Below are 27612 nucleotides of genomic sequence, written 5' to 3'. Positions count from 1 at the left end.
CTGAATGGGCCAAGAGCAGGAAGGAGACAGGTGCTGAAGGAGCTGAGAAGGGGGAGAGCTGCCCCCCTCCCATCCTGCGTGGGGGTGGCCATGTCCCAGGAGGTGGCCTTGCGGCTGCAGGTGCTAATTTAGCTCGTGTGAGGCCAGGAAACTCTCCCAGCTACCGGACCCGGGCCGGAGGGAGGAGACGCAGCAGCCCAGCAGGGGAGCCGTCTTTGGAGGAAATGAGGCTGGGAGGCCCCCTCGGGCTGACCCCCTGCTCTCTAGGAAGAGCTGTGTCCACTGGATCGAGGGGGTGGGGTGATCCAACAATGGGGTCTGGGTAGGGGAAGCTCCCTCCCTCCAAACTGAGCCCAGCTCCCCAGGGCACCTAAGGCAGTTAGGTGCAAATGGGGCTTTCGCTCTCCAGGCTCGGATCTCGGAGGCAGCCCCTCGCCTACAGGTGGCCAGGAGACCCTCTAGCCCTGGGACCAGATCTGCTCTCGCCCCTCGTCCCCTGGTGGGTAATGCAGAGCCCTGGGGCCCCGGGGGACCCCTGAGACAGACGGACGGGTGAGGGCCGAGTCTGGACTACGGCGTTTAATGGACCCCTATCTGCCAAGGCAGCACGAACAGAGCAACACAGAGCACACACGGCGCGACGGCCCCGCGCACACACGCCAGGGGAATGGCGGGGGAGGGGGCCCACCCGGCTCAGGGGGTCGGGGAGGTTGTGTGTGGGGGGAGCTGGCTCAGGCGAGATGACACCGGGGGTAGGACACCGGAGGGCAGTTACATGAACCTACCGTGTCTACATGTTATTGTGCTCAGAGCCTTCCCGGGGGTGGCGGGCGTGGCCCTCCCAGGGCAGGACGGTGGGGGACATGCTAGAAACCTCCCTCCCACAGTGGCAGCCCCCAGGGCTGCACAAAGGAAGGGGGAACCCTGGGATCAAACCTGCCTGGAGGTGGGGGGGGAGTAACTTGGGAGTGTCTCTCAGAGCCCCCCAGAGCAGGGCAGAGGAGATTTTATGGGGCAGGACACAGCAGGCCCTTGGGGCCAGCAGCATCCCAGAGTAGGAGAGACCAAGGTGGGGGCAGAGGGGAAAGGGAATCTCCCTGACAATCTCCCCGACAAACAACCCCGAAGCAGGAGCTCTCAGATGGGGCTAGAAGGGATGACCCCAGGCTAACCCCGTCCCTGTGTGGGACCTTCCAGGACAAAGGCCACCCCCCAGAGCAGGACGCAGGGGTCGGAGGGCGTCGGATGCAGCATTGCGGCCAGAGCGACTTGCCATTGCTGCTCCGGAGCAGGAGTCCCCTGTGTTGAAACGGCCGGGCACGCAGCATGCAGCCCCATTCGCCCCTGGGGGCTGGGCTGGGGCCGGACCAGCCCTTCCTCGTGGTCAGCAAGCACCCAGCGCCCCCCGGGTCAGAGGGTCTGCACGGCGACGGGGTACAGCAGCGAGAGTTGCTCGGCCCCTTTGACGGGCAGCTCCCGCACCGTGTAGTAGTGGATGACCTCGGGGATGCTCTCGAAGGGGGCGCTGTTCTGGCCCAGCACGTACTTGTTCTCCCTGGTCCTGGTGAACTTCATGTGCATGAAGCCCTGGGTGCTCCTGGGGATGGAAGCAAAGGGGAAAGAGCGTTAGCATCCCCTCGCATAGGAGCAACCCCATTGGCCCTGAGCGCTTGTCTTTGCTGCGGCCAGCCACTAGAGGGAGATATGGTCATGCAAAGCGGAGCTGCTCGGCCGTGTGTCATAGGGCCTATACTGCTAGCGGTTGCTGGGGATTCTCCCTTATCTGAAGCAGCAACAGCCGGTGGTTTTTGGAGCAGGAGGCTCTGAGTTCTAGCCCAGCTATGGTACTCAGCATGGCGACAGCCGTGCCATCACTGCTGGCCATGGGATCTGCCACACTAGCTTCCTCCTCACTGCTCAGTGGTGGAATCTGAGGCCCCAGAGAAGGGGAAGCCACTCGCTCACCATCCCAGCAAACCAGCCCCAGCAACAGACCCTGGGAGTGACGCCTGGCCTCGCTGTCTGGGGATCGGAGCAGGGTACCGCGTATCTCCAGGCCAGCGGATCCCAGTGCAGGAGTGTTGCTGGCTGTGGAATCCCTGAGCACCCTGGCAGGTTGCGTGATCCAAGCCAGCCAGGAGAGCGGCTGCTCTGCTATCTGGAGCCAGGCCCAGCCCCACCCCAGCCCCAGCCCTGTGCGGGGAGAAATATTTCAAAGCGCGCGGCGGGGGGAGCGGGGCCCTGGGCTCCTGCCGGGGATCAGAGCACGCTGCTGCGATTAACCTGATGAAATATTCATGCCGGCTGCTCCCCAGGCCGCGCGGCTCACTCTGTGCACAGACAGCCGACAAAGCGCCCGCCAGCCCGGCCCTTTGATGTGCCTGCCGGCCGCTAATAAGCAGCAGATGTTCCAGGCCGAGAGTTCACGGGGAGCTACTTGTCGGGGGGATTGCGCCCGTGTGCCGGGGAAAGGGCCTGGAGAATCCTGGGGAGAGGAGACCGGGCCTCTTGCCCCTCCCCCATCCAAGGCTCTCCAGGGATGACTTAAAAACTTACCCGCCTCAGGAGGAAAGCGTAAGGGCCTAAGCATACAGGATGCTGATTCCTAGTCCCTTGCTCTGACCACTGGGCCCCACTCCCCTCCCGGAGCTAGGAACAGGAGCCTTGTCCCAGGACAAGGGGGGACTCTGGGGTCCAGCCCTCCCCTACGCTAACCCAGCAGACCACACATTCACCCAGGAGCTGGGAACGAGAGTCTGGACTCTGGTCCTCCTGCACAAACCCACTCGCCCATCCTTAAGCAGCTCCTCTCATGGATCGGTAACTGGTTTAAAGGCAGGAAACAAAGGGTAGGAACAAATGGTCAGTTTTCAGAAGGGAAAGCGATAAACAGTGGCGTCCCCCGGGGGTCTGTACTGGGCCCAGGGCTGTTCCACTTATCCATCAATGATCTGGAAACAGGGGTGAACAGCGAGCTGGCAAAATTTGCAGATGATACAAAATGACTCAAGGTAGTTAAGGCCAAAGCAGACTGCGAAGAGCTACAAAGGGATCTCACAAAACGGGGTGACGGAGCAACAAAATGGCAGATGAAATGCAATGGTGATAACTGCAAAGTAATGCACTTTGGCAAACGTCATCCCAACTAGTCATACAAAACGACAGGGTCTAAATTAGCGGTTGCCCAGCAAGAACGCGACCTTGGAGTCACTGTGGATAGTTCTCTGAAAACATCTGCTCAACGTGCAGGTGCAGTCAAAAAAGCAAACAGAATCTTTGGACCATTAGGAAAGGGATCAATAATAAATTTATGGTACATCCACTCGTCGAATACTGCGTGCAGATGTGGTCGCCCCATCTCAAAAAAGCGATATTGGAATGGGAAAAGGTCCAGAGATGGGCAACAGAAACGATGAGGGGGGATGGAACAGCTCCTGTAGGAGGAGAGATGAAAAAGACTGGCAGTGTTCAGCTTGGAAAAGAGACCACGAAGCGGGGATATGATAGAGCAGCGGTTCTCAGCTGGGGGTCCGCGAGCCCTTTCCGTGGCTGAACCCTGGTGCCCCGAGCCCCAGCACTGAAGCCAGGAGCAGCGCGGGGCTGAAGGCAGCAGCCCGCCCCCCGCCCCAAAGCCGGGAACAGTGCGGCGCTGAAGGTGGCGCCCCCCCCAAACCTCCAAAGCCGGGAGCGAGGGGGGGCTGAAGCCGGGAGCCCCAGCGCCCCCCCTGCTGAACCTGGAAGCCGCACTGGGAGCCCCCCGTCCCGTACTCAGCCCCTAGCTACTCCCTGCCTGTGCCCTGAGCTACCCCCTACCTGCACACAGCACCTAGCTACCCAGTGCCTGCACCCTGAGCTACCCCCTGTCCACACACAGCCCCTAGCTACACCTCTCCCTGCAGCCTTAGCGGTTTTCAAACTTTTGAACTGAGTCCCCCCTTTGAGTTATATGTTTTGGTTGTGTTCCCCACAACCCAGACAGGCTGGTTGGCCTCCTGAGTGAGTCAGGGGGTGGAGGTGACATTCCCTCCCTGGACCCCACTGTGCGGAGCTGGCTCGAGCCCCGCCAGCCCTTGCCCCCCCAAATAGACATAAAAGTATGTCTATGCCCAAGGGTCCCCCCTGGCCCGGAGCCCCGAGTTCGCCCCTATGCCCGCTGGGCCCTGGTGTTTTTAGAGCATGTCGAGGGGGGCTGCAGCAAGACAAAGGTTGAGACCCCCTGTGATAGAGGTCTGTAAGATCACGAATGGTGTGGAGAAAATGACTAGGTGTGAATAAGTGTTATAGGTGTGAATAAGTGTGAATATTTGCTGCTTCACATAACACAAGAACCAGGGGTCACCCAACGAAATCAACAGGCAGCAGGTTTAAAACAAACCAAAGCCTCCAGGAGAAGGTAGCGTCCATAGGGCACCACTAGGGCTGGTTCTATAGGGCCGGAGAGCAGAAATGTGCCACTCTTAGGTGGGCTCTGGCCCTCGGGACAGTGACTGACGATGCCATGTTTTCACCCCTCAATGCCCCCGTCCTTCACCCACATCAACCCCTTGGTTCCAAGAGTCGAGATGCCCCAACACAAGGCACCATGTGTCCCAGGAGCTCTGGCTCCCGGTGCCAGGGAGTGAGGCAGGAATGTAGCGATCACAGCGCCCGCCCACCCCCACCAGCCCCCCGCGGCCTGCGATGCACCAGCGCCTGGAAGAAGTGAAGTGCTCTCCTCTGAGGTCAGTTTCTGCAGCCCCCACCTCCATCTCCTCCCAGGCCTGCAGGGCGAGAGGCAACCAGCTTCTCCCACTTCCCACCCCCCACGCTCCCCTCCCCACCACAACGCCAACAGGGCGCAGGCCATGGCACACCCGCTCCCTGCACTACCCAGGGATTCGGTGAGCTGCTTTCTCTCCCACGCATGTACCGTGGGCATGAGCTCTCACTCCAACCTCCAGAGAGAGGTGTCATGGGAGCCCTGGGAAGTGAGAGGGAGAGAAAGGGGGAGTCTAGTGGTTAGAGCAGGGGAGTGGGAATCAGGACTCCTGGGTTCTACGCTTGGACCTTGTATTATGGTCTAGCCTGGGACTTTCAAAGGAGTTTATGGGAGTTAGCTACCGACTTGCACCTAACTCTCCTGGGAGTCAGACCTCCTGGGTTCTCTACCCAACTCTGCCAATATCTCACCACTGGGGACCAGACCTTCCCCGCTCTGTGCCTCGGTTTCCCCATCTGTGCAACAGGGCTAACAGCTCCCCCTGGTGGGGGTGCCAGTTTAATTAATGACCGCCCACCTGGGAAGCTCCAGGTGGCTGGGTCATAGAGCTGCATTGCGCGAGTACCCCCCCTGCAGACAATCCCCCGGCCAGCACAGCAGCTCTCCGCAGAGGCTGGGGGGTAGAGAGAAAGCGGGCGTCTCACCTGAGCGACAGGGAGTAGTCATGGTGGCTGGTTTCGCTGTTCCGCACCAGGTAGCTGCCTTCTTTGCACAGAGTCAGCAGGGTCTCGGCGTCCGCTCTGCTGATGGAGCCGTGGTACCACCTGGGGCGGGGGGAAAGGGAGAGGGTCACACAGCAGCAGACACAGAGCTGCCAGTGCTCACAATTTCACCATCAGCCTCGCGATACCTGCTGCTTTTAGGAACGTAGAACACAGGGCTAGACGTCTTGGGGCCAGTCCCCTGCTATCCCAGGCAGCCCCATCGTATCATCCCGGCCATAAACCTAGCAAGCTCCATCTTCAAACTAGCTAGGTTGGTTTCCCCTTCTCCTATTGGGAGGCTGCTCCAGAACCTCCCTCCTCACAAACCTTCGTTTAATTGCCTGCCTTTTCTCAAATCCCCAGCTACCAGAGTCACGTGAATGCAGGAGAATCTCAGCTTTCCTTTCAAAGATTAAGTGGGCTTCTAGCTCTTCTAGTTGCAGAGAAAAGCCTGAAAACGCAACCCAAGAGCACCCTGAAAGCTCAGAACCAAGAAGGTAAATTGAAAGAACCTCCATGTTTTTAATCCCAGGATTGTTCAAGGCCATCTCATGATTTTTGGGGGCCTGACTCAGGAACTCTGAATGCTTGGGGTTGGCCACGCTGCAGGCAAGGTCCATGTTATCTTGGCAAGAGCACGACCCCTGTCCCCGTCCCACCCATAAAGCTTCTTCTCCATCCCCCTGGACCTCATGTCTTTTACACCAGTGGAGAGTGGGAGCAACACGCTACCACAACCTTTGCCCTGGTGTGAATGACCACCCAAGACACAAGGTGACTGGCGGTGGAGCCTGGGTTGCAGGACACGCAAGCCAGGCCTGTCCGCATGGGGCCCTCTGGAAAGACTTAAATACCTGCCCCCTGTGGGCCCTGACCCTGGCCCTATGTTCAGGTGTGGTAGCAGCAGTGCTTTCTGGGCACGTATCCCAGAATGCCCAGCAGTGCTCCGATCTGTGGTGCATTGTGGGGCGATTGCAAACCATCCTCTGGGAGGAGAGAGGTCAAACTCCCAGAATTCCTCCGGGAATTCCTTCCTCCTGTGACAGTTTCCGTGGCATGTGACGGTGCTAGTGACTGAAAACTCCCGAGCTCAGCGCTGTGTTCTGACCAATGACCCGTACACACGCCTTGCCCCAGTGCACCTTAGGACGAATGCTCTGGCCACAGTTGCACCCAGCGTGGCTGGCTTGGGGGGGGGTGGTGGTACACCTTCAGCTCCCGCCCTGTGTGGCCTGCCATCAGGGCACCGGAGCAGGCAGGGAACCGTAGCTCTAAAGGACGCTGGTGCCCATCCAGCTGCCCGGCTTGCCCGCCCCTGAGACTTACACCTGCTTCTCCAGTGGCAGCGAGGGGTCCACGCGCTCGGCCACGGGGGGGCTGCGCTCCGGGCTCTGCGATCGGCCGTGCTTGGGGCCTGCCGTCAGGTGCTTCGGCGGCCGACGGCGCTCTTTGTTCAGGGAGGAGGGGCGCTCCCAGTCGGGGTTCTCGAACTGCACTGCTTGGGTGGGGGGAAAAATGCGTTACACGGGGAGGGAGAGGTGGCAGGCTGCTCTTGGTCGGGCCGCGGTCTCCGCCCCAAGCTCAGCTGAGCTCCGAGTCCCCCTTGCCGGCTCCACCCTCCACTCTCTTCAGCCCGGCAGCAGCCTTGGCCCCCGCTGACGTCAGTAGCCAGGCCCCACACCTGGGTACCTGGAGGACACTGCTCCCGTCTCTAGCCAGTATCATTGGTCCAGGGCCAAAGGAGGGTGAACTCCTGCCCCACAAATGCCACCCCCCCCCATACCCAGCCTGTTGGGCAGAGCCTCAGTCAGGCCCAACCCTTCCTGAGTCAGATTCCTCTTAGCTTCAGCCCGCGTCCCCCGGTGCCCGTCTGCCCACGGTCCATCGAGCTGGGGGACGCTGAGCGCCCGGAACCCTGCTCGTTCAGAACCCAAGCAAACAACGTCAGACGCCGGAGCTCTGAATCCACTCTCTGTGCCTGATCCCAGCACCCCTCAGCCTCAGGGGAACCCCGCACCCCGTCGCCCAGTTACATTACTTTGCTCCCTGGGCCACTGAAGCCAATGGGAACACGGCAGAGGCTGCAGGCACAGGCCTGTGGCCTCTTTGCAGCAGGGGTCTGTAACCCCACGGCGCCTGTCTGGGACTGGACTAGAGCCCCTGGCCTGATGGGCCTTTAAGGTGCCATTAGTAATGCCACATCCTTTCCCTCTGACGCCATCTCCCGCTGCCGCGCCGGGGCGGGGCAGGAGGCCGGGGCGCCAGGCCGGGATCGGGGGGTTGTGCAGGGTCCCCTTGGCACTCCCTCCCTTTTCTGGCACCATCAGGGCGGCTTCCCATGCCTGGCCCGTGTTAAAAATGACATCCCGATGGCACCTTTCACCCTAGAGGATCCCAAAGCACCATGGGCCTGCAACCCCAGTGACACGCAACCCACCCGGGGCATCAGCTGGGCACACAGCCCCATGGGGGTCAGGGGGATTGCAGCCCGACCCTACTGGAAAGAGCTCTGGGGTGTTTAACGCTCAGGCAGAGCAGGGGGGATTTCAGGGCGCCAGCAGAGCCCCGTGGCTCCCTGCTCCCCTCCCCACAGAGATCGGCCCTTCCCTGGGGCGTTGCCCGCTCAGCGGAACGGGGCGGGACTCACCTGCGAAGGCCCGGGAGATGTGGTCTTTCTTCCACTCCCAGGGCTGATCGTACTCGTCCGCCGGCCGCTCGTCGTCTTGGGGCAGGCGGCTCTCGCGGGCTGGGCTGGCCGGGCCGCCCTCGGGGTCTCGCTCCTGCTCTTCATAGGGGGTGTCGTAAAGCTGCAGCCCCTGCTGGTACTGCTTCCCCCTCCGGCCCTCCCAGTCGCCTTTGCCCTGGAGATCTGGGAGTCCAGCGAAAGGGGATTCGTTGGGCAGGGCCAAGGAGCCCGGGTATAGACGTGTGCCAGGGCATTGAGGGCAGACAGCAGGAGGCCATGTGCAGATGAGGGGGAAGGGAGGGTGGCAGTAGATGTTCATATACATGGTGGGATTGGGTGCCAGGCAGCAGGTGCACAGATGCATGGGGGTGGGGGAACACTGGGTGCCTGGTGCCCATGTGCATGGGGGGATGTTGGGTGCCATATTCCCACATGCCTGGGGGGAGATTGGGTGCCAGGTGCCCATGGGCATGAGGGGAGATTGGGTGCCAGGTGCCCACATGCATGGGGGGAGATTGGGCACCAGGTGCCCACATGCATGGGGATACATTGGGTGCCAGGTGCCCATGACCATGGGGGGAGATTGGGTGCCAGGTGCCCACATGCCTGGGGGTACATTGGGTGCCAGGTGCCTAAAGGCATGGGGGGATATTGGGTGCCAGGTGCCCACAGGCATGGGGGGAGATTGGGTGCCTGGTGCCCATGGGCATGGGGGTACACTGGGTGCCCCCCACTCACCCGAGGGGCTAGCTAGCCAGGCAGCGGAGTTGATAACAGCCTTGTCCTGCCCCTTGGGCACAGGTCCCCCAGTGAGAGCGAGAGGCCCTGCCCCAGCCCCCGGGCTCAGTGGCAGCTGGGAACCTCCGTACCCAGCACCATGCAGCACAGAGCCCCCTGGAGACTGCTCGTGCCCTCGTGTCTCTCACCTGCCACCACCCGTTGGGCGTCGTAGGGCTCCATGTAGCCGTTGTTCTCCGGCACCGTCTCCTCGGCGTCCCCTGGCTGCTCCCGGCGGGCATCGAAGGGGTCGGAGTACTCGCTGTCGCCATCGCCCTGCGGGCAGGAGGCTACGCTCAGCGCAGAAAGGGCAGGGCCAGGCCCAGCGACACCCAAACGCCCCAGCTGCAGGAGCGGCCCGGGGAACCAGCCCGGGGCACTGACCAGCAGGAGTCCCTCTCCCCCAGCACACAGACTTCACTGTGTCCACCCGATGAGGAAAGGTTAAAACTGAGCAAAGAAGCCTGAGGGGGGGGGGATCTGAGAACAGTCTCCAAGTATGCGAAGGGTTATTATAAAGACTACGGTGACCAATTGTTCTCCGAGTCCACGGAAGGTAGGACAAGAAGCAGTGGTCTTAATCTGCAGCCAGGGAGATGTTAGGGAAAACTTTCTAACTCTCAGGGGAGTGAAGCTCTGGACCAGGCTGCCAAGGGAGGTTGTGGACTCCCCGTCATTTGGGGTTTTAACGAACAGGGTTATTAGGTCCTGCCTCAGTGCAGGGGGCTGGACTCGGTGACCTTCCGAGGTCACTTCCAGCCCTACCGTTCTATGATTTCCCTATGGACATGGGAGTTAAACTAGGAAGCCAGTCAGAGCCAGGTAGCAGCCCGAACCCGAGGCCACCAGCAAGCTCATCTCATCAGAGGCCAGGTGAAAAGTGCAGAGAGAAGGAGAGGAGATGTGAGCCTGGAATGCGCTGAGTCCTACTTCCTGCTTTGACACCAACTCTCTGCGTGATCTCGGGCAAGCCCCTGCCTCAGTTTCCCCATCGGTGACACGGGGCTCGTGACACCTGCCTGCCTTTCACATGCTTCCCGTGGGTTTGTTGGGGGATCTCTGCAGAGTGTGATGGAGAAGGAAGGCACTAAGACCCAGGGCCGGTGCAAGGATATTTTGCGCCCTAGGTGAAACTTCCACCTTGCACCCCCTCCACCCCCCCCCCCGCACATCGATTCATTGAGGGGTAAATCCCCACAAGTCTTTATAGACCCCAGGGGCCAGCCTGCCCAGGGGCCAGCCGTACCCAGGGGCTGCTCCCCAGACCAGGTTCCCCCTCTCCCCGCCCCCTGAACTCCCCTGGAGGGTGCACAGCGCCCCCCCTCCCCCCGCGAGCCCTCCCCACCCCACCCCGGCGGCCCCCGCCCCGAGTCCACTCACTGGCTTTGCCAGGCTTGGGCCGCTGCAGCAGCTCGGCAGGGAGGAGCCGCCTTCCGGAGGCACCAGAGAGCCAGAGCGTCGGCTTGTGGCGGTGGTGAGCCCCAGCCATGGAGGAGCCGGTGCGAGGCAGGGGGACAGCAGCCTGCTCAGGGTGTGGCCCAGTGCCCGCCCTTGCCGCCGCTACCCCTCCCGGAGCAGACTCAGGGCCCCGCGCCCTGACGGTGGCGGCTCACATGCCCGGGAACCGCGAAGCCTGAGTGCGGTGAGGGGGAAGCTGGGGGGGCGCATGGGGGCCGGTGCCCGCATGCATCTGCTGCAGCCTGCAGGAGCCCTCGGGGGGGGGTGCCGCACCGCAGCCTGGGCAGGAAGGGCGGGGGGCGCGGCTGCTCCCCGCTAGCGGCACCACCGCCTTTGCAGGGCTGCTGCCCCCCCTGCGCCGCGCCGGCTCCTCCATGGCTGGGGCTCGCCGCCCCCGCAAGCCGACACTCTGGCTCTCCAGTGCCTCCGGAAGGCGGCTCCTCCCTGCCGAGCCAGGGCACCGCTTTTTGGCGCCCCCAACCACTTGGCACCCTAGGCGACCGCCTAGTTTGCCTAGTGGTTGCACCAGCCCTGCTAAGACCCAGATCCGCCCACTGGGAGTTAGGCTCCTAAATACCACTGAAGATCTGGCCTAAGCTTTGTCACAGCCGATCCCACGTCTCTGAAGGCAGAGAGGCAGCAAGCGGGCTCAAGTGTGAGACGGGAAGTGCTACGCCCTGGGCGGAGAGGCGATGGAGAGCAAAGAAATCAGCGGGACTGCGTGGCCATGTGGCTTTGGAGCCTTTCACCTCTGGGGTTCAGGTCTGAATCCAGGCTGGGGCAGGGAGGCCTGGGAGAAGCTGCCTTCTGGTGGCTGCTCAGTGCAGGGCGTTATTTGGTCTCAGGGTCAGCTCAGAGCGGGCAGAACGCATTTAGCGCTGCCGTCGCTGCCAGCCTCAGCAGAATGGAGCCCGCTCTCCCCGCTCCGCCAAGTCACAGGGTATAGGCATGTAGACTGGACAGAGAGAGAGAGAGGGTGTGTGTGAGTGTGTGTGTGAGAGTGTGTGAGTGTGTGTGTGTGTGTGTGTGAATATGTGTGTGTGTGTGAGTGTGTGTGAGTGTGCGTGTGAGTGTGCGCATGATTGTGTGCGCGCGTGAGTGTGTGTGCGCACGTGCATGTGAGAGTGTGTGTGAGTGTGTTTGAGTGTGAGTGTGTGTGTGAATGTGTGTGTGTGAATATGCATTTGTGTGAATATGTGTATGCGTGAGCATGTGTGTGTGTGTGCGTGAGTATGTGTGTGTGCGCGCGTGTGCGTGTGTTTGTGTGTGTGAGTGTGCGTGTGAGTATGTGTGTGCGTGAGTGTGTGTGCGTGTGTGTGAGTGTGTGTGTTTGAGTGTGTGTGAATTTGTGTGTGTGAGTGAGTGTGTGTGTAGCCATGCATGTCTTGTCCTGTGCCAGCCCAGAATGCACCCGTTCTGTGGATAAAGAAAACATCGGCCCGCAGCGCTGTCAATCCCCCTCATTCCCTAGCGCTCAATTCACAGACACAAAAGGGGAGAAATAGGGTAATTGCTTCAAGAGGCAATTTCCTCGCGCCTGTCTCATTTGCCTGCAGCTCTCAAAACATTTCCTCCGCGGGCTGTTTGAGCGCGTCTAACACGCTGTCGGGGGCAGCGAGCAGGGGGACAGGTCCTGGCAGCCGGGGATCAGAGATGGGGGAGCCGTCCGATTGGCACGGCAGCACCTGCCCCTTCGCAGGGCACAGGCAGAAGCTGATACCGCTGCTCATCAGGGGAGACAGAGTAAATGGCGGCTGGGCTGGGAATTTCGGATGCAGGAGAACTGGCACCTGCAGCTACTGTGAGGAAAGGGCACGAGCCTGAACGATCACAGCACCTCCTGCTGATCTCCTCACACCAGCAGCATGAGGCCTGGGTGGGAAAAGAGGCAGGGGTACCAGGAGAGGTGCATGCACTTCCTACTGGGTCAGCGCTGCCCATGGGGCACTGAGGAGCCGTGTTTCAGCTCACACAAACCCAGTGTGCTGAGCACCTGTGCTCATTACAAACCCCAGGGAGCTCTCTGCCAGGGGCAAGGCATTAGCCCCTGTGTCCTGGTCAAATTCCAGATGGTGAAATGACTGTTTGGTTTCTTTTTTACCTCCTGCCCTGTGTTGCTGTGTGCTCTTAGAGCTGCCATGTTCCAGCCCAGAGATGGCTGCATTTCAGTGCTGGGTGAGTGAGCCCTATGCAGAGGCACTGTTAAACAGCTCTCACCGTTCACCTGAGAGGTGGCTGCATTTCAGCAGTGGATGAGTGCTCCCTGGGCAGTGTTGCTGTGCGCTGTTAAAACAGTTGCCGCGTTCCACCCCAGAGGTGGCTGCATTTCAGTGCTGAGTGAGTGTTTCCTGGATATGTAACATGCTTTGGGATGGAAGGCGCTGCCTGAATGTAAAGTGTGCGTATGCAACAACTTCACTGATAGAGTTAAAGAAAAACAACTCCCCCAGTGAGAAGTACGGCCAGCAAAGGCCAGCATCCGGCAGGGACTGTCTCTGAATTCAAGGTGACCGGTAGCAGAGAGGAACACGTGGCCCAGTTCAAAAGGGAATCAAAACAGCCCCAAGGACACTACAGACAAGGTCAAGGAATAGCTTGAGGGGGGAGGAGCAGAAATATGCTGGATATTATCACGGTAAGAACACGGGGCCTGACGTCCTCTTTCATGTACTCTGGCTTAAATCAGCAGTAATCAGAGTCACTCCAGAGTCAATGCTGGTGTAAAGGAGAGGAAGACATGGTCTAGTGATCAAAGTACAGGGACTTATGACCCCTGGCTCCTCGTCCTAGCTCAGGCCCCGCTTGTGGGCAAGTCTCAGGGTAGGTCCGCACTGCAGGCGGGGAGTGTGACCACAGCAGGCCAGGACAGGCCAGAGCTAGCTTGGATCTAGCCAGGTCAGACACCAACAGCAAAGGAACTGGCAGCGCGAGCTTCGGGGGGGGCTGTACATGCTAGCTAGATCAAATCTAGCTCAGGTATGTCCACACATGGTGCAATCACACCCCCCCAGCTGCAGCACAGACAGCGTCCGCATCTCCATCAGCAAAGTGGGGGGGCCATGACGTACCCGCCTTAGGGGGTGTCAGGCTTACCAAGGAACTATCATGTAAACATATTATTCCAGTAGCGCCTGGCGATCCCAACTGAGATCAGGGCCCCCTTGCCCTAGGCACCGCATGCTCATAAAGTGAGAGATACCCCCCCTGCACAGAAAAACTTCTGATCTAAAGAGATCGGATGGACGGGGCACCAGAGGGGAAGGGATTTGCCCGAGGTCATGTGACAGGACAGTGGCAGAACCAGGAATAGACCCCCCGGGTGCCCCAGCTCACTGCTCTCACCACTAGACCACGCTGCTGCCGAGCTAGTCTTACGGCAGATTAGCTACCGCTAACAAACGGGGGCTTTCTTCCTCTGTGTAACCCACTCAAGGGACAGTCCTCAGGCCCCCTCCCCCTGCCAGCCTTTGGCGGCTTGTTACCCAGGCTGGTTGGAATCTCATGCAGTCAAGGTCAGATCTAGGTTATTTCTGCCTGTAGAGTCGCTCACCTTCCTAACAGCTTGTGACATAACCCGCAGTGGCCCTCAAGCCCAAGCCCTCCTGCCGAAGAGCCGCGTTACAGGGTCACGGGGAGGATCCGGGTGTGGGTTAGGTGAGCTGGTAGTCTGTTGTTGATGGCCTGAATCCATAAGCCAGGTACAGCGACCTCCCAGCTCACCCCTCCACCTGATCTCGCTCAGAAATCCTCTGGCCTCTGGCACGGGGTGGCTGGAGCTTGGCCCCCGAAGCACAGTCGCTCCCAGAATTAAATGTCGCCCACTTATCGTCGCCAATGAATTAACCATCAAAGGCTGAGGCTGAAGCTAGGAATTTATGGCAGATGCTGTAATTAGGGCGAGTGGGCAGAGCGAAGGAGTGGGGAGACGTGGGTTCTAATCCCAGTTCTGCCGCTGTCACGTCCCCCCTCCCTGGGCCTCACTTCCCCCTGGGGAGAGCAGCACTGACCTCTCCCACAGCGGGGTTCATCAGTGATCGCTGGGCAGGCTGGGATGGGGCTACCGGAACACGCTGCCACTGCCAAACGCAGGCGGTGGGAATGCAGAGGGTGCATGTGGAGAGAGGTGTGAAAAATCCCCCTGGGCCATCGGCACCTCTGCCTGCCTCACGTCACTGCTAACAAGGCTGAGAGCAGGGGTGCTAAGGAGGGCGGGAACCTGCGATCCCAGCAGCAGTCGCATGGAGCTGAGCCTGCCAACCGCCTCGCGCTTCGGTCTGGATTTCACACGCTCCTCCATGAGCTCACTGATGTGCTGACAATCCCCCAGCCCATCCTACTGGCCGAGGGCTCTGCACATCCGTCCCCGCCATCTGTGACCCGGACAGAGGGGTCAGCGCTGATCTCTCCTTTGGCAGCGCTCCCAGCCTGTTGAGAACCCAGGAGTCCTGCCTCCCCACTCCCCTGCGCCACCCGCTGGAATCCCCGCTCTGTGCCCTATGTCTACCCAGCAATCACGAGACATACGCAAGCTGGTTTTGTCCACACTCGCTCACTAAATATAGAATCCTGGGTACAAGCTCACCCAGGTCCTTCGGAATGTGCTCGACCAGCTAACCTGGGTCTCTGCCCGTGCTGCCGCGGCTTCACTGCTATGCTCACTGGGGTACGCTACACGTCCCGCCGCCGCACCTCCTGACCGCAGGTACCCACAGCGTCCCCCATCCCCTTCATGTAACATTAGAGCCCACAGTTCAACGGATAATGGAAAGGATGCGTCCAGAGTCTAGTGGATGGATCAGAGGTGTCCCCGCATGGGCACGACCTGCCTGGGCAGGCGCTGACACAGCTACCCCTACGCAGCGGCAGAATAATACGTCCATGGATCCACTGCTCCAAAGAGGACCACTGAGTGCAGCCGGTTGCAACCCTATTGATCCAGGCCCGTTACAGACGTAGCCTATACGTTCCTGCCCCACTGACATGCCCAGAATGGGCCACGGAGGAGTGATTGCTGGACAACCCCAGGCATACCCTGAGCAATGCTCCAAAACTTCCCCCCTCGTCCCCCCCTGCCGCTCAGCATGCTCTCTGCACGGGCAGCTCCGGAGGACTAGCCTGGATGGAGCTGGGCTGGAGAGATGAGGCTCAGTGACTGTCAGAGGAACAATACAGAAAATGCCATTGGGGAAGTGTTATATAGCATTAATAATGAGCGGGATTCCAGGAGGACTGAGACGCCCCAGATGAGACCAGGCCTCACGGCACCTACGCGCAGCGAGCCCTGAAAAGTGTACGGTCTAACCAGACGAGACAGACCCAGGGTGCGGCAAAGGAAGGCGTTTCGGTTTAGCACCGTGTTACAGATGGAAAACCGTGACCTGAAAGAGGGGAAGGGACTTGCACAAGGTCCCACTGGGCATTGGTGGCAGAGCTGGGAATCAACTCCCGATCTCCTGGGCCCCAGTCCTCCGCTCCGGAGCTACGAAACCAGCCAGTCGGCTCTTTCCCTGATGCTGTCAGGAAGGATCATTTATTGCACGTTTCTTGCCAGAAGGTGAAACAAACCAAAAAGCGTGGCCGCCGCTTGAAATCTTTCACTGCCCGTGGAGCCCCATGATAGACGCTCCCAGGCTGTGGCCCTCTCCTCCCCTCCCTCCTTCCTTTCTCCAATTCATGGGTATATCCCACAATACTCAGCAAACTCTGCCCTGGGGAGTAATTTCACACACCGCCAAAATGCAGCCACCTCTGGGGCGCAACCAGCAGCTGTTTCGTCATAATAGCTCACCGCAAAGCACTGTAGGACGGGAAGTGAACAATGCTGAATCTAACTGCAACATCAGGGTGAATTCAGGGAAGCCCAGCGTCCTCACCAGAGTGGGCCTCTGGCTAGGCTGCCGGGCCGAACCGAATATGCCAGCTCTTACACTAAGCGTTCAAGATCATCATCCGCTGCATGGTGCACCCTACCACGGCCAGAACAGCGCTGACTCAGAGCACAGAGCGCCAGTTACTGAATCACCCATCCCACTGCATGCAGCGCCTCGGAAATCCCCAGCCAAGCAGCAACCTGACCCATCCCTGCTTAGCCTGAGAGATCTGATGTGACCGCAGGCCGAGAGGGCCAGGCCTGAGTGTGATCAGACCCCCGGAGGACACCTGCTTAGTAAATCCCCTTGCTCCTTGCACTTACCTGCTCTTGCCCGCCTTTGAGTTCCTCAGCAGCCGTCGCCAACAGAGCTTTGGACTCCACTTTGATAAGCCTGTGTTTTGGGGAGGTGTATTTCCCTTCCGCACAGCCACCAGCAGCTGCTGTATTTGGGGAGCCCGACCCCCCAGGATCCGGCTCCAGCTTATTGTCGCTGTCTTCATAGGGATCCTCAAAATCCATGCTCTTCTGCGCTCTGTAAGCCTTTAAAATCTCACTCTCCGTGTAGTCGGGCGTGGGGGGCTGAGGAGGAGACCTCCTGCTCCCAAAACTCAAGTAATCTTTCAGCCACTTGGCCATTTGTTCCAGCCTGACAACAAAACCTCGACCTCTCTGGGCAGAACAAGTGGGTTGGGAAGACTTCTCAAGCTGCCATCAGATAAGCCTTAGTGGGTCCCCATGATTTATAATCCAAATTGGGCGTCATTCATCTTCCTTTCAGGAGACCCTGCGGATCGAGAGGTCGCCAATGTTTATGTCTCAGGCTGATGTCTTATCCCAGAGCGAGCTTCTCCAGGAGTTGGAAATGAAATGTCCTCTCTCCCTTTAAAAGAAGAGGGTTTCAAAGGTGTTTAACGCCAAATGAAAAGCAACACACTCCTGTCTGGAGATCCTATAGACCCTATGAAATAAAATACTTACATCAAACCAGATCTGTGTGGGGGGGTTGGATCACGGAAGGTTTCCACAATCTATTACCAGTTCAAACGCAATGGAAAATTGAGGGGAGAAAAAGTCTTTTTTAAAAAAATGTCATCTCCCCTGCACTAAGCTTCAAAAAATAGACACACGCAGCCAAAAACCTGTCTCGAATGAAAGCTTCAGAGTGTCTTTCTAAGAGATCGGTTTTAATCCCTAAAACGGATTTGCGATACCGAGCATTTACAAAGCATTAGCGCTTTTAAAGGGGAAAGAAAGAGAGAGAGAAGAAATTTACCAGTTCATTATGGAACGATCAGATCTAAGCAACAATAGAGCATCCCGCAAAGACAATTTCCTATGGTCTGGAAAGAAACATTTAAAAAAAAAAAACCCCAAACAACCCTAGACAATGAACACCTCATCTGTTCAAACACCAGCCAGGCACATTAATGTCCATTTAAAAACTGCCTTTACAAAGTTCCTCTTAAATACATAAATATATAACCAGCGATTCTTTTAAGTCTTTGTCTATCCAGTTAGAATCCTTTAAGAGATCCGGGGAACGGAATCGCATCCCAGCTACATTTTCTTGTCAGATACGAAGCTGTGTATATATTTATTTCCCATCACCACCAGAAACTTCCTTGGTTTACTGTTAAGGCTGCTGAAGTGTCAAACCCTCATACACGCAATTCCTGGAAAAACAAGACCATCTCCAGTACACATTGGCACACTTCCATCATTCAGTTTTTATTTCTGGTGGGGAGGGAAAGACAGTGATTTATTCCAAAGCCCAAATAAACAGGGATCTTACAAAAAAAAAATAATAATCAAACCTCCTCCCTCTTAAGAGACATTCACAAAAGCAGGACTGGAAAACTTTAGCAAAAGTCTAGCTTGGAAGAGTCCAGTGACAGCTTTTTTCTTCTTTGTTAGATTTTGAGAGGGTTGTTATGATGCTTTCCTTGAGAGCTCGTCTCCTTTACAGGATCCAGGAAAGCAGCTGCAAACACAACACAACCGCAACCGTGATCTCCAACCACCACCAGTAGCTTTTTGCAAGGCAACTGCACAAAGAAAAGGGGGCGGGAGTGGGAAGAGACTTTTCAGCCTTTTGCATCCATCAGTTCTTTCCTGGTTTCAGGGACCTGCGGGCTACTTTGGGGAGGAAGGATGGAAGGAGCTGCAGCTTCAGGAAGCCGGTCATAGTTTGGATGCGGTTGTTGGGGATGATTTGGGGAAAGGCGGGAGATAAAAAAAAAAATCGGTGGCTGGAAGGTCTGGAAGCCTCTTTGCAATCGTTGCTCCTGATACGTCAAAGGGTTTTTCGCCTCCTCCTCCTGGCCCTAAGGTTTTCGCATGCACAGCTCCCTCTAGTTTGCAAAGGTTACAGAGACCTTCAGGAAGAAACGAGGCAGCAGCTGGAGGGCCAGATATAGGGTGACCAGACAGCAAGTGTGAAAAATCGGGATGGGGGTGGGGGGTAATAGGAGCCTATATAGGAAAAAACCCCAAATATCGGGACTGTTCCTATAAAATCGGGACATCTGGTCACCCTAGCCAGATACCTAGCACCCCTCATGCCCGGCGCCTAAAGAAGTGTCATCCTCTGCGACAGGAAAAGGGGGGAAGGAGGGAAAATGCCCCTTCTCCAGATCCCTGATGCTTAGGGAGCAGCGCCTTGGGAAGCATCAATAGATTCAATTCCCCCCAGAGCCTAGTGAAACTGACCAGGGAAAAGGGAGGGAGGGGTCAAAGAAGCTGAAATTGAGCAGGCAAAAGAAAGTTGCGGGTATGCACAGAGGGGAGGTTTAAATCTCTTCCTTTTTTAGCCTTCTCCAGCCCCTCTCCCCTGGTTGTCTCCGGCTAGACAGGCCGGCTGCTCCACGGCGCCCAGCCCAAGCTGAGGTGTGAAATTGCAAACGGGCTCTGCTCGCCGGAGAGAAGGTGGCTGTAAATAAAGAAGAGAGAGATGGGGAGAGAGGGAAAGTGGAGGGAGGGGGGAATTAAAGGCGAGGGCAGCTGGAGGTGGAGAGAGAGAGAAATTGAGCCGATAGGAATTAAGGAAAAACAAACACAACAATGAGGCTGGCTGGAGGGATTAGATCGAGTCTGTTAAAGTGGCAGCTGTTTGCTCCCCGGTGGGTGGGGAGGGGACAAACATCTGCAGCTCTGACTGGCCAGGGTTATTCTGGGTGGGCAGATGAACTACCCTGCAAGCCAAATTTCACCTGGGGGGCCCCCTTCAATTTTCTTACTGGATGTGTCTCAGTCACAGCAGCAGGGGGAAATCGAGGCTGGGTGGCTGGAGCACTGGGGAGCTAGGCATGCTGGGTTCTAATCCTGCCACTGACCTGCTGTGCGTTCTTGGGCAAGTCATTTACCCTTCTGCTAGTTAGTCTCTTGGGCAGGGACTGTCTCTCGCTACGTCTCTGTACAGCTCCAAGCACAATGAGGCCATGATCTCAGAGCAGGCCTACGCTGCAATGGAAGGTGTGCCACACAGGCATACCCAAATTAGCTTTAATCTAGTTACCAAGGCTACGAATAGCAGTGAAGGCGCGGTGGGCCAGGCTCGCAATGCAAACACATACATAGCCCGGAGCGGGAGGGAATTCGTACAGCTGATGCTGTCCTCACTGCTGTTTTCAGCCACGCCAGCTAGACAAAAGCTAATGCGGGTTTGCCTACCCAAGCTCAATCCCCTCCCCCAATTGCAGTTCAGTTGGAGTGTAGACACACCCTCAGCTGGGACTCCTAGGTGCTACTGTAATAAAAATACATTCACAAGAACTGATATAGCTTTAAAAATATCCTTGGGGCTACATGGATGTGTGTGTGTCTGTATGCTGCAAGCCCTGGAAAACTGGGCTCACAGGTGTGGTGTATGGAAAACTATTAACATGGGAGAGCTATCAATTTAAATGCTCAGGGGTTTCTTGGTCCTGCAGGCAGGAGCCTCTGTAGGAAAGCATGAACACAGCAGTCAGTTTGCAGCCAGGGAGCCTAGAGTAACAAGGTGCGGTGAGTTGTACCTCTGGGAGCAGCCTGTTTTGTCTCTCTCTGCTTTTATCATTCTGAATTCTATGAAACAAAGCAGTGCTACGTTGCAACCTTCCAGCGAGACTATTTTATGTTTTCATCTCACTTCTCTATTTGTATGTTCTGAAACATAACAACAGGCTCTTACTTTGAGCTGGTTGGAAAACGTTGAAGAAAGCTGGACGATTGGACATTTGAAACACCACCTCATTTCTCAATTAGCTCTGCTCCTAATTAAGGCTCAGGCCTGCCAGTTCTTCCGTGCCGGACTGATACCAGTGGGTTTCGACGGACATAGATCTACTTGCAGGATTGGGGGGGGGGGTCTTACCTGATGTCCTTTGAGGTTAAGAGGGCAAGCGCACAAGACCCCTCAAGAGTTACTAGCATTCAATGTGCTGCATGTCAGGTAGGCACGGCTCCTGCAGCCATGGTCCTGAAGTACCTGCCCAATGCAAGACTGCTCTGTATGGAAACAAGGGTCCATCTGCCCAGAGCAGGAGCAGGGCCCTATTGCTAGTTCCTCAAAGTTATTTAGCTGCCTAACTCCCACTGGTTGTTAGTGCTCTGTGGTTGCTTTGTTTCTTTATGAGGTATAACAACCAGGGGGGAGGGATAGCTTGGTGCTTTGCGCATTGGCCTGCTAAGTCCAGGGTTGTGAGTTCAATCCTTGAGGGGGCCACTTAGGGATTTGGGGCAAAATCAGTACTTGGTCCTGCTAGTGAAGGCAGGGGGCTGGACTCAATTCAATGACCTTTCAAGGTCCCTTCCAGTTCTAGGAGATAGGATATCTCCATTAATTTATTTTTTACCTAACACTATACAGTCAAATCTTGTCTACTGTTTTTCCTGGAGGACTTTAGGGAAACTGGAAAACTAGCAGGATTACATCACCACATAGCAACCAAGGAAGTGAAACTTGAGCCATGGAGGGAGGGTTTTTTTTAAGTCAGACTGTTCAAAGATCTGGGTTTGTTTGTTTTTGTTCACATTGATTTAACACAAAGGTCTGACAAACACTCAGGAGAAAAGCTGTCTTTAAAGATTCTTCCCCACTTCAGTTAAGGGCTGAGACCCTTCTCTTTCCAGTTCTCTTGTCTTTCAAGGAGACACCCAGCAAAAAAACAGGGAAGACCAGATTTAATCTTTCTGCTTTTTCTAAGGTTAAAAAGGCCCCTCATTTTTTCTTTTTTTGGAGAAGGAAATGAAATCTTTCAAGTCTTCTTCATTCATCATCAAGCGGCCAAAAAGGGCACAGTCTCATTGTTTTTCCTTTAAAGCAGAGACTACGTCCTTTCAACCTGAGCTCTGAACTCTGCCGCTGCTTCCCTTTGAATGTTCTGCCTTTGGTACACTGTAGTCCTGACCTCAATGTAGCTTTTTGTACTTGGTATTCATAAAAACGGTACCGTTCTTTGCCACCTCCTGGGACACTAATCTATTCCTCTGTTTCAGAACAAAGAATCCTTCCCCCACCTCCCCCCCCGCGCCGCTCCCCAATCAGCAATTGAGAAGTAGCCTAAATGTGTTTCTAGGGGGAATAAGCGTAAGAGCCAGTTAATTGTCCTGTTTAATGTGCTCGGCTGAAAAATATTCTGGCTAGCAGAACAGTTGTTGACAGATCTCATCAAATATAAATACCAGAGCCCTATATAAATACCCTGCATCTGAAGTATTAATGTTTGAAGAGGCTGCTAATTATAATTCATGTGCCAGGAATGGTAATTGTTCTAGTAACAGAAGAATCGAGAGGAAAAATCTGATTTAGCCTTTTGTCTCCTTTAAATGCAGGGGGTTAACATTTCTTCTGGCTCGTTCCCCCAAGCGAGCGCACGCGCCCAAACTAATCTGGGTGCGTTAAATCCATGCTGAAATAGGTCCCCGTTTGCCGTTTTTAAATGAGGGTTAATTAGTGAAATCCTGCTCATTAATTAGGGCTGGGTGCCTTGAACTGGAAATAAAAGGGGGCCTGATCCCACATCTGGGCAAGTCACTAGCCAGACAGACATTGAGTTCAGGGAGCTTCGGCTCAACCCCATAGGCCAGCCAACCACTGCAAACCCCCCTACGGTGCAGGCAGGCAAAGCTGCTAATGGCACACCTGGGGCTCACCCCTGTTTGGCACCAGGCTAACCCTGTAACGACCCAGGGGGGCTTGTAGAGTCTCCGTTGAAGTGCGTGCTGTCATGGCTTCACTGCTTCAATACCCGAGCTAGCGTGGTATGTCTACACAAGCTGCAAACACACCCCATGGCTGCTGTGCAGACCTCCCTGAAAGCAGCGGGGCTGCTGAAGCACAGGGCTTTGAAACTCAGAATCTGGCAAGAATAGGCTGAAAAATCCAGGACCAGTGCCTGGAAATCCAGCTAGACACGCCACCTACGCTGGACCGTTTAAGCAGGGCCTAAGTGGTGAAAAATCAACTGGTGTTTCAGCCCGCATCTGCCTTGGGATCCTTCGCGAAGAAAGAGAAGTGAACTCCCTGAGGGATGAACTGATTGAGTCTGGCACATGCTGCCCCTCGGCTGGGGTACCGGGCAGGATTTGGAAAGAGTCAGGTCTGGAACTGACCTCGCCACGATGGTGAATTCTCCCCCAGCCCTTATTAGGTGAAACACCCCAATAGAACCCCATCACCGCCGTGGGGGTGGGGAGGAAAATGGAGACGGTGGAACGGTCTCGCCAAGGATACAGCGGATGCCGCATCGATTGAGTCATTCTAAGCTGGACAAAGTGCCGGAGATCGCACTCAAGGGAAAAACCCGGCTGCAGCGAGGGCTGGATCAGACACAGCCTAATAGGGATCTTTCATCTCTCTCCGATTGCTAGAATGCTGTGAAAATGCTCCCCCAAAGAGGAAGAGTGGGACAGTTCCCCTGTCCGCCCCCCCAAACAGACCCAACTGTCCCCCCTGCAAACTGCCCCCTGCCCCCAAAAGCATCATCGGTACTCGCACTTCCCATTTGCTTCCCCCAGTGCCGCTGGAGGACAGCAACAGCGGAGATCAATCGCTGCTCTGGGTAATGAAAGGAGATGAAGAAGCAAACAGCTCTGACACCTCCAATTTATTACCCCGGGCCGAGCCATTTTTAACAGGAGTAATGTGATTGTGCTGGCAAAATCAAAAGCCTCCAGATGGGTTTATTACACGGCGCACTAAGCCAGCGGGAGCTGCTAACCTGGTGGAGGCTGAGTGGGGCTGGGAAGGAAATAGGATGGAGCAAGGTTCCCCCAGGCACAGCAGTAATGAAGAGTGCCTTGGGGGGAAAGAGAGATGCCACGAACACGTACACAGGATCAGCTCAGCCAGAGATTCTTCATGAGCAGGGGGAACGCTGGTCCTGCTGCACGCCCGCCTCCCATGGCAATGAATGGCAGCTCTGCAGGCTGGGGGGGGAGGGGGGTAGAGGGGAGTTGTGACCCCGCTTTGCAGATCCAGGCAGCGAGAACACTCCGTGCTGCTCACTTGCATGTCGTGCATGTGGACAGTAACCACAGGGGCTCGGTTTGTATCTCGATAAAGCGATCCCTAGGCAGGGCCAACGCCACATTTCACTGTATAGATTTGAAGGCCAGAAGAGACCATCATGAGCATGTAGGGTGAGTCCCTGCCTAACGTGCAGGCACCAAGAGCCGTGGGGCAATGACCTTCAGGAACCCGGTTAAAGGGCCATCCTCCACATTACCAGTCAGAACCCTGAGACTACAGGAGCTGGACCAACCCTGCACTGGCCAAGGGCTGAACAAAATCCTTTAACCGCTCCTTGCCCTGCCGTTGTGTAAATCCAGTCTGCCCAGAACCGCCCTCCAATGACTGTGTGACAGGGAGGCATCGGGTGACCGACGTTACTACTCTGCAGAATCAAGCCCTAAATTGCAACTTTAAGGGCTAGCCCGTGCAGTGCCGCATGGCAGACTACGGCGGTGTGAATTGAGGGGCGCTCGAATGTATTGCACGCGCCCTAAGAGCCCTGCATAGACCCTGCTGGCGCGAACTAAAAGGGATCTCGCTCGCGCGGATGCTGTCCTGTTTCAAACAGCTCTATGTTCACGGGCAGTAGGTACCTGTTAGTTCACGGCAGCAGCGGCAGTTCGAGCACTCTACAGTTCATACCCCTGTAGCCTGCACTGTGGCATGGTGCAGAAAAGGCCAAAGGTCCAGATCCTCAAAGATATTTAAGGCTCCTACCTTCCATTGATTTCAGTCCCTTTGAGGATGGCCATAAATAACTTGCACTGGGTCTCCCATTTGTTCCAATAAACACTTGTTACAGTCACCTAATGCTGTTTCTTTTCCCTAGCACCTTCCATCCAACGTTCTCTACGAACACACATTAGCCAAGCGTCATAAGCACTCTGCCTGGCAGGTCAGAGTGGCCTTTAACAGACAGGGAAATTGAGGCACAAGGAGGGCAAGCGGCTTGCCTACAGCCAGTGGCAGAGGCAGGGATAGAACCCCCTGGTCCCAGGCCCGTACCTTACCACAAGCCATACTCCCTGCCATCTTTGCCACTGTCTCCCTCTTGTCAAACGGCTGGGAGACTCTCCCGACAGCGCTACGCAGCTGGGAGAGCCGGGGAAACGCAAGCCAGCTCCGATAAGGTTTGACAAGCGCTGCCTGAAGAGGATGATAACGATCAAGGAGGACAGAGGGTGAAGAATGGAACAATTGGGGAGGCAATGAGGCAGAGATGGATCATACCCCGGACCTAGGGTGACCAGACAGCAAATGTGAAAAATTGGGACAGGGGGTGGGGGGTAATAGGAGCCTATATAAGAAAAAGATCCCAAAATGGGGACTGTCCCTATAAAATCGGGACATCTGGTCACCCTACCTGCACCAGGCTGGGAATGGAAAGCCCCCTAGGATCATGTGATCAGATGGGGGGGGGGGGTGGGTGGGTGGGTGGGTGGGTGTGTGTGTGTGTCTCTCTCTCTCTCTCTCTCTCTCTCTCTCTCTCTCTCTCTCCCCATGGCAGAGCAGATGACCCCGCGGAGCAAGGAGCGGTGAAGGCACGTGGGAAAGATTCACTAAAGGCAAAGATCCGTAGCAGGCAGGCAGGCTCATTGGAGGGGAGGGCTCCGAGGTGCCCCACTGAAAACGGGGCTAGCAGGCTCTTCTGTTTACCTGGAATGAACTGAAGTCTCTCAACTCCAGGCAGGCACATGGAGCATCCCGGTTACACTAGAAGCTGAAGAAATGAGGACCCGTCTCTCTCTAGTGCATGGCAGCAAGATGGATGGGCTTGCGGAGAAGGCATCACCATGGGACTCTGGAGAACTGGGTTCAACCCCCTTTTTGCTGCACACTGCCTGGGTTACCTCAGGAAGAAAGTTGTGTGAGCCCTGGGCTACCCTCCCACCTGTGAATGAGGCAATAGCAGCCTTCTCCCCCACTCTTTGGGGCAGGGACAGCCCTGCTGTAGGGGTACATACAGCCCCAGGCACAATGGGACCCTGATCTGGCTTGGGGCCTCTAGGTGCTGTTGTGATACAAATAAAGGTGAGTTGCAGGGGCTAGCCCTGGGATGTGGGGCGGGAGGGGGAGGAGCCTGGCACATGGGAAATGAGAGGTTACCCCAATCTTTTCCAAGTGTCACCCGGCAGCTGTTGCCACGTGCGCTCAATGCCACGGCCCAGTTCTAACCGGCCGCCGAGTGGGACCCGATCACAGAAATGCTGGTGTCATTCTGACGACAGCAAGCCGTCCCTGCCAAAGGCCACGGTGCTCCTCCAGCAGCGGCAACGTGGCACGTGCCTCCTGCCAGTCTTCCCCGTTGTCATCACAAAGGAAAAGCGACCGAGGCCCAGGAGAAACGGGATTCCAATGAGACAGAGTAATTCCACTGATCGCCGTGGGTAAACCAGAGCCGCAGGGCTGCTACGCGCATGGAGCCAGCCGGTCTGGCGGACGCAGACTGGCACTGCTACGGCAGCAAGGCTGTCTGCACCTTCCTCGGCTCCCCCAGGGGCATTTGCTCACCCTTTTTAGATTAATCTAATTACAAGAGTTCTGAAGCCCATTAATGTTTCTCAGTGGAGTGAGCATCTCCTGGCTGCCGGCTCCTTTCTGGGGCCTGGCTGGGTGCACCCCCAACCACACCACGGCAGGAGCAGCTTGGCTGTTTTTAAGGAGGCCAGCCCCCTTCCCCAGCCAGCCCCCACTCCCAGAAAGGAGGCAGGGGAGAGCGAGACCAAGCAGCAGCCCTAGATGACAGCACAGCGCTTGATTCCTCTCCCTGCGGCTGTTGGTTTAACCTTTGTAAGCCTGGCAGGAATTCAGAGCACTGCTCCAGCGCACAGCTCGCCCCTCCTTAAGCCTGACAGTGATCAGACAAGGCCCTGTTGTGACTGTCCCCCGGAAGCCTTTGCAAGGGCAGTCTCTGGCTCGGCCCACCCCTCAATCAAAGCCTCTGGCAGACGCTCACACTTGCATCCTCCCAGCGCTCTTTGCAGGAGCTGGGCAGCTTCACCCTCCCTCCAGTGACAAGGGGGGGACACTCAAGGCTGCATTTGCCCCTTGTGGTCACTCTCCACTATCTGCTCCTGAGCGTTCGGGTAAAAAAGCGGATGGAGTCAGGACTGCCCTACTGGGTGTGGGGGCCCAGGCCGGAGTTAGGAATGACTTGAGACAAAGAGGTATCGGTCAGTTGTTTGATCTTGTCTTGTCTGACTCACCCAGTTAGAAGGCCACAGGGAGACAGAATGGGACAGGGAGAGAGGTCTAGAAACCCCCCACTAATACTCAAAGCAAGGAGCACAGCATGTCATGGGAAACTGGAGAACCCAGGGAAAGTACATTACACAGATCTAGAGAAGGACTTGGGGGGGGACAGAGACCGCAGGGAAGTTTGGGTTTTTTCCCTGACTTTGCTGAGAGACCTTAAGGGGCTTCAGGACTCGTGGGGGGGAGTTCACCTTCCACTGCAGCATCGGGGGCATGGGTCACTTGCAGGTTTAAACTAGTATAAATGGTGGATTCTCTGTAACGTGAAGTCTTTACATCGTGATTTGAGGACTTCAGTAACTCAGCCAGACATTAGGGGTCTATTACAGGAGCAGGAGGGGGTGAGGTTCGGTGGCCTGCGATGGGCAGGAGATCAGACTAGATGACCAGGATGGTCCCTTATGATCTTAAAGTCTATGAGCTAAGGACACAATAGCATGAAGCGAGCACACGGTTGCTGAACTCAGCTGAATGCCCTGCGTATTCTGTGGGCACAGGTTTGATCCAGGACTTTAAATCTTTTCCATCCCTGACTCCAGCAAGTCAATTAATTAATCCACCCACAACATATTCCTGTAGACCTCTTGAGCAGGTGATTTAGTGACTTGC

General features: G+C 56.4%; 1 protein-coding gene across 9 annotated transcripts; it reads right to left on the bottom strand.

Annotated features, from left to right (window-relative positions):
* Nucleotides 1-564: 564 nt before the first annotated feature.
* On the bottom strand, nt 565-27601 carry SHD (Src homology 2 domain containing transforming protein D). 9 transcript variants are annotated; one of them, XM_065578482.1, is made up of 8 exons: nt 25405-27601; nt 17235-18301; nt 16578-17136; nt 9076-9202; nt 8111-8332; nt 6790-6961; nt 5404-5523; nt 1612-3434 (listed from the first exon to the last, which is right to left on the bottom strand). In XM_065578482.1, exons 3-8 carry the CDS (start codon nt 16890-16892, stop codon nt 3239-3241), a joined length of 1152 nt encoding a protein of 383 aa, XP_065434554.1. In that variant the 5' UTR covers nt 16893-17136; nt 17235-18301; nt 25405-27601; the 3' UTR covers nt 1612-3238. The 9 variants fall into 9 exon arrangements, with proteins under 9 accessions (XP_023961535.2, XP_008167071.2, XP_065434554.1 ...); XM_065578481.1 differs by having other exon boundaries at nt 25855-27601; XM_065578483.1 differs by having other exon boundaries at nt 17235-17284; nt 25855-27601.
* Nucleotides 27602-27612: the final 11 nt, after the last annotated feature.

Source organism: Chrysemys picta, chromosome 25 (assembly GCF_011386835.1).
Source record: "Chrysemys picta bellii isolate R12L10 chromosome 25, ASM1138683v2, whole genome shotgun sequence".
NCBI lineage: Eukaryota > Metazoa > Chordata > Testudines > Emydidae > Chrysemys > Chrysemys picta.
This window is presented reverse-complemented; position numbering and strand designations above follow the sequence as displayed.

Coding starts and splice junctions, on each gene's coding strand:
- SHD (XM_065578482.1), bottom strand. CDS start 16,892: ATGGCCAAGTGGCTGAAAGATTACTTGAGTTTTGGGAGCAGGAGGTCT. Junction 6,962..8,110: donor CATCTCCCGGGCCTTCGCAG/GTGAGTCCCGCC, acceptor CCCCCACCCAAG/CAGTGCAGTTCGAGAACCCC. Junction 5,524..6,789: donor CTGCCACTGGAGAAGCAGGT/GTAAGTCTCAGG, acceptor CCCCCGCCCCAG/GTGGTACCACGGCTCCATCA.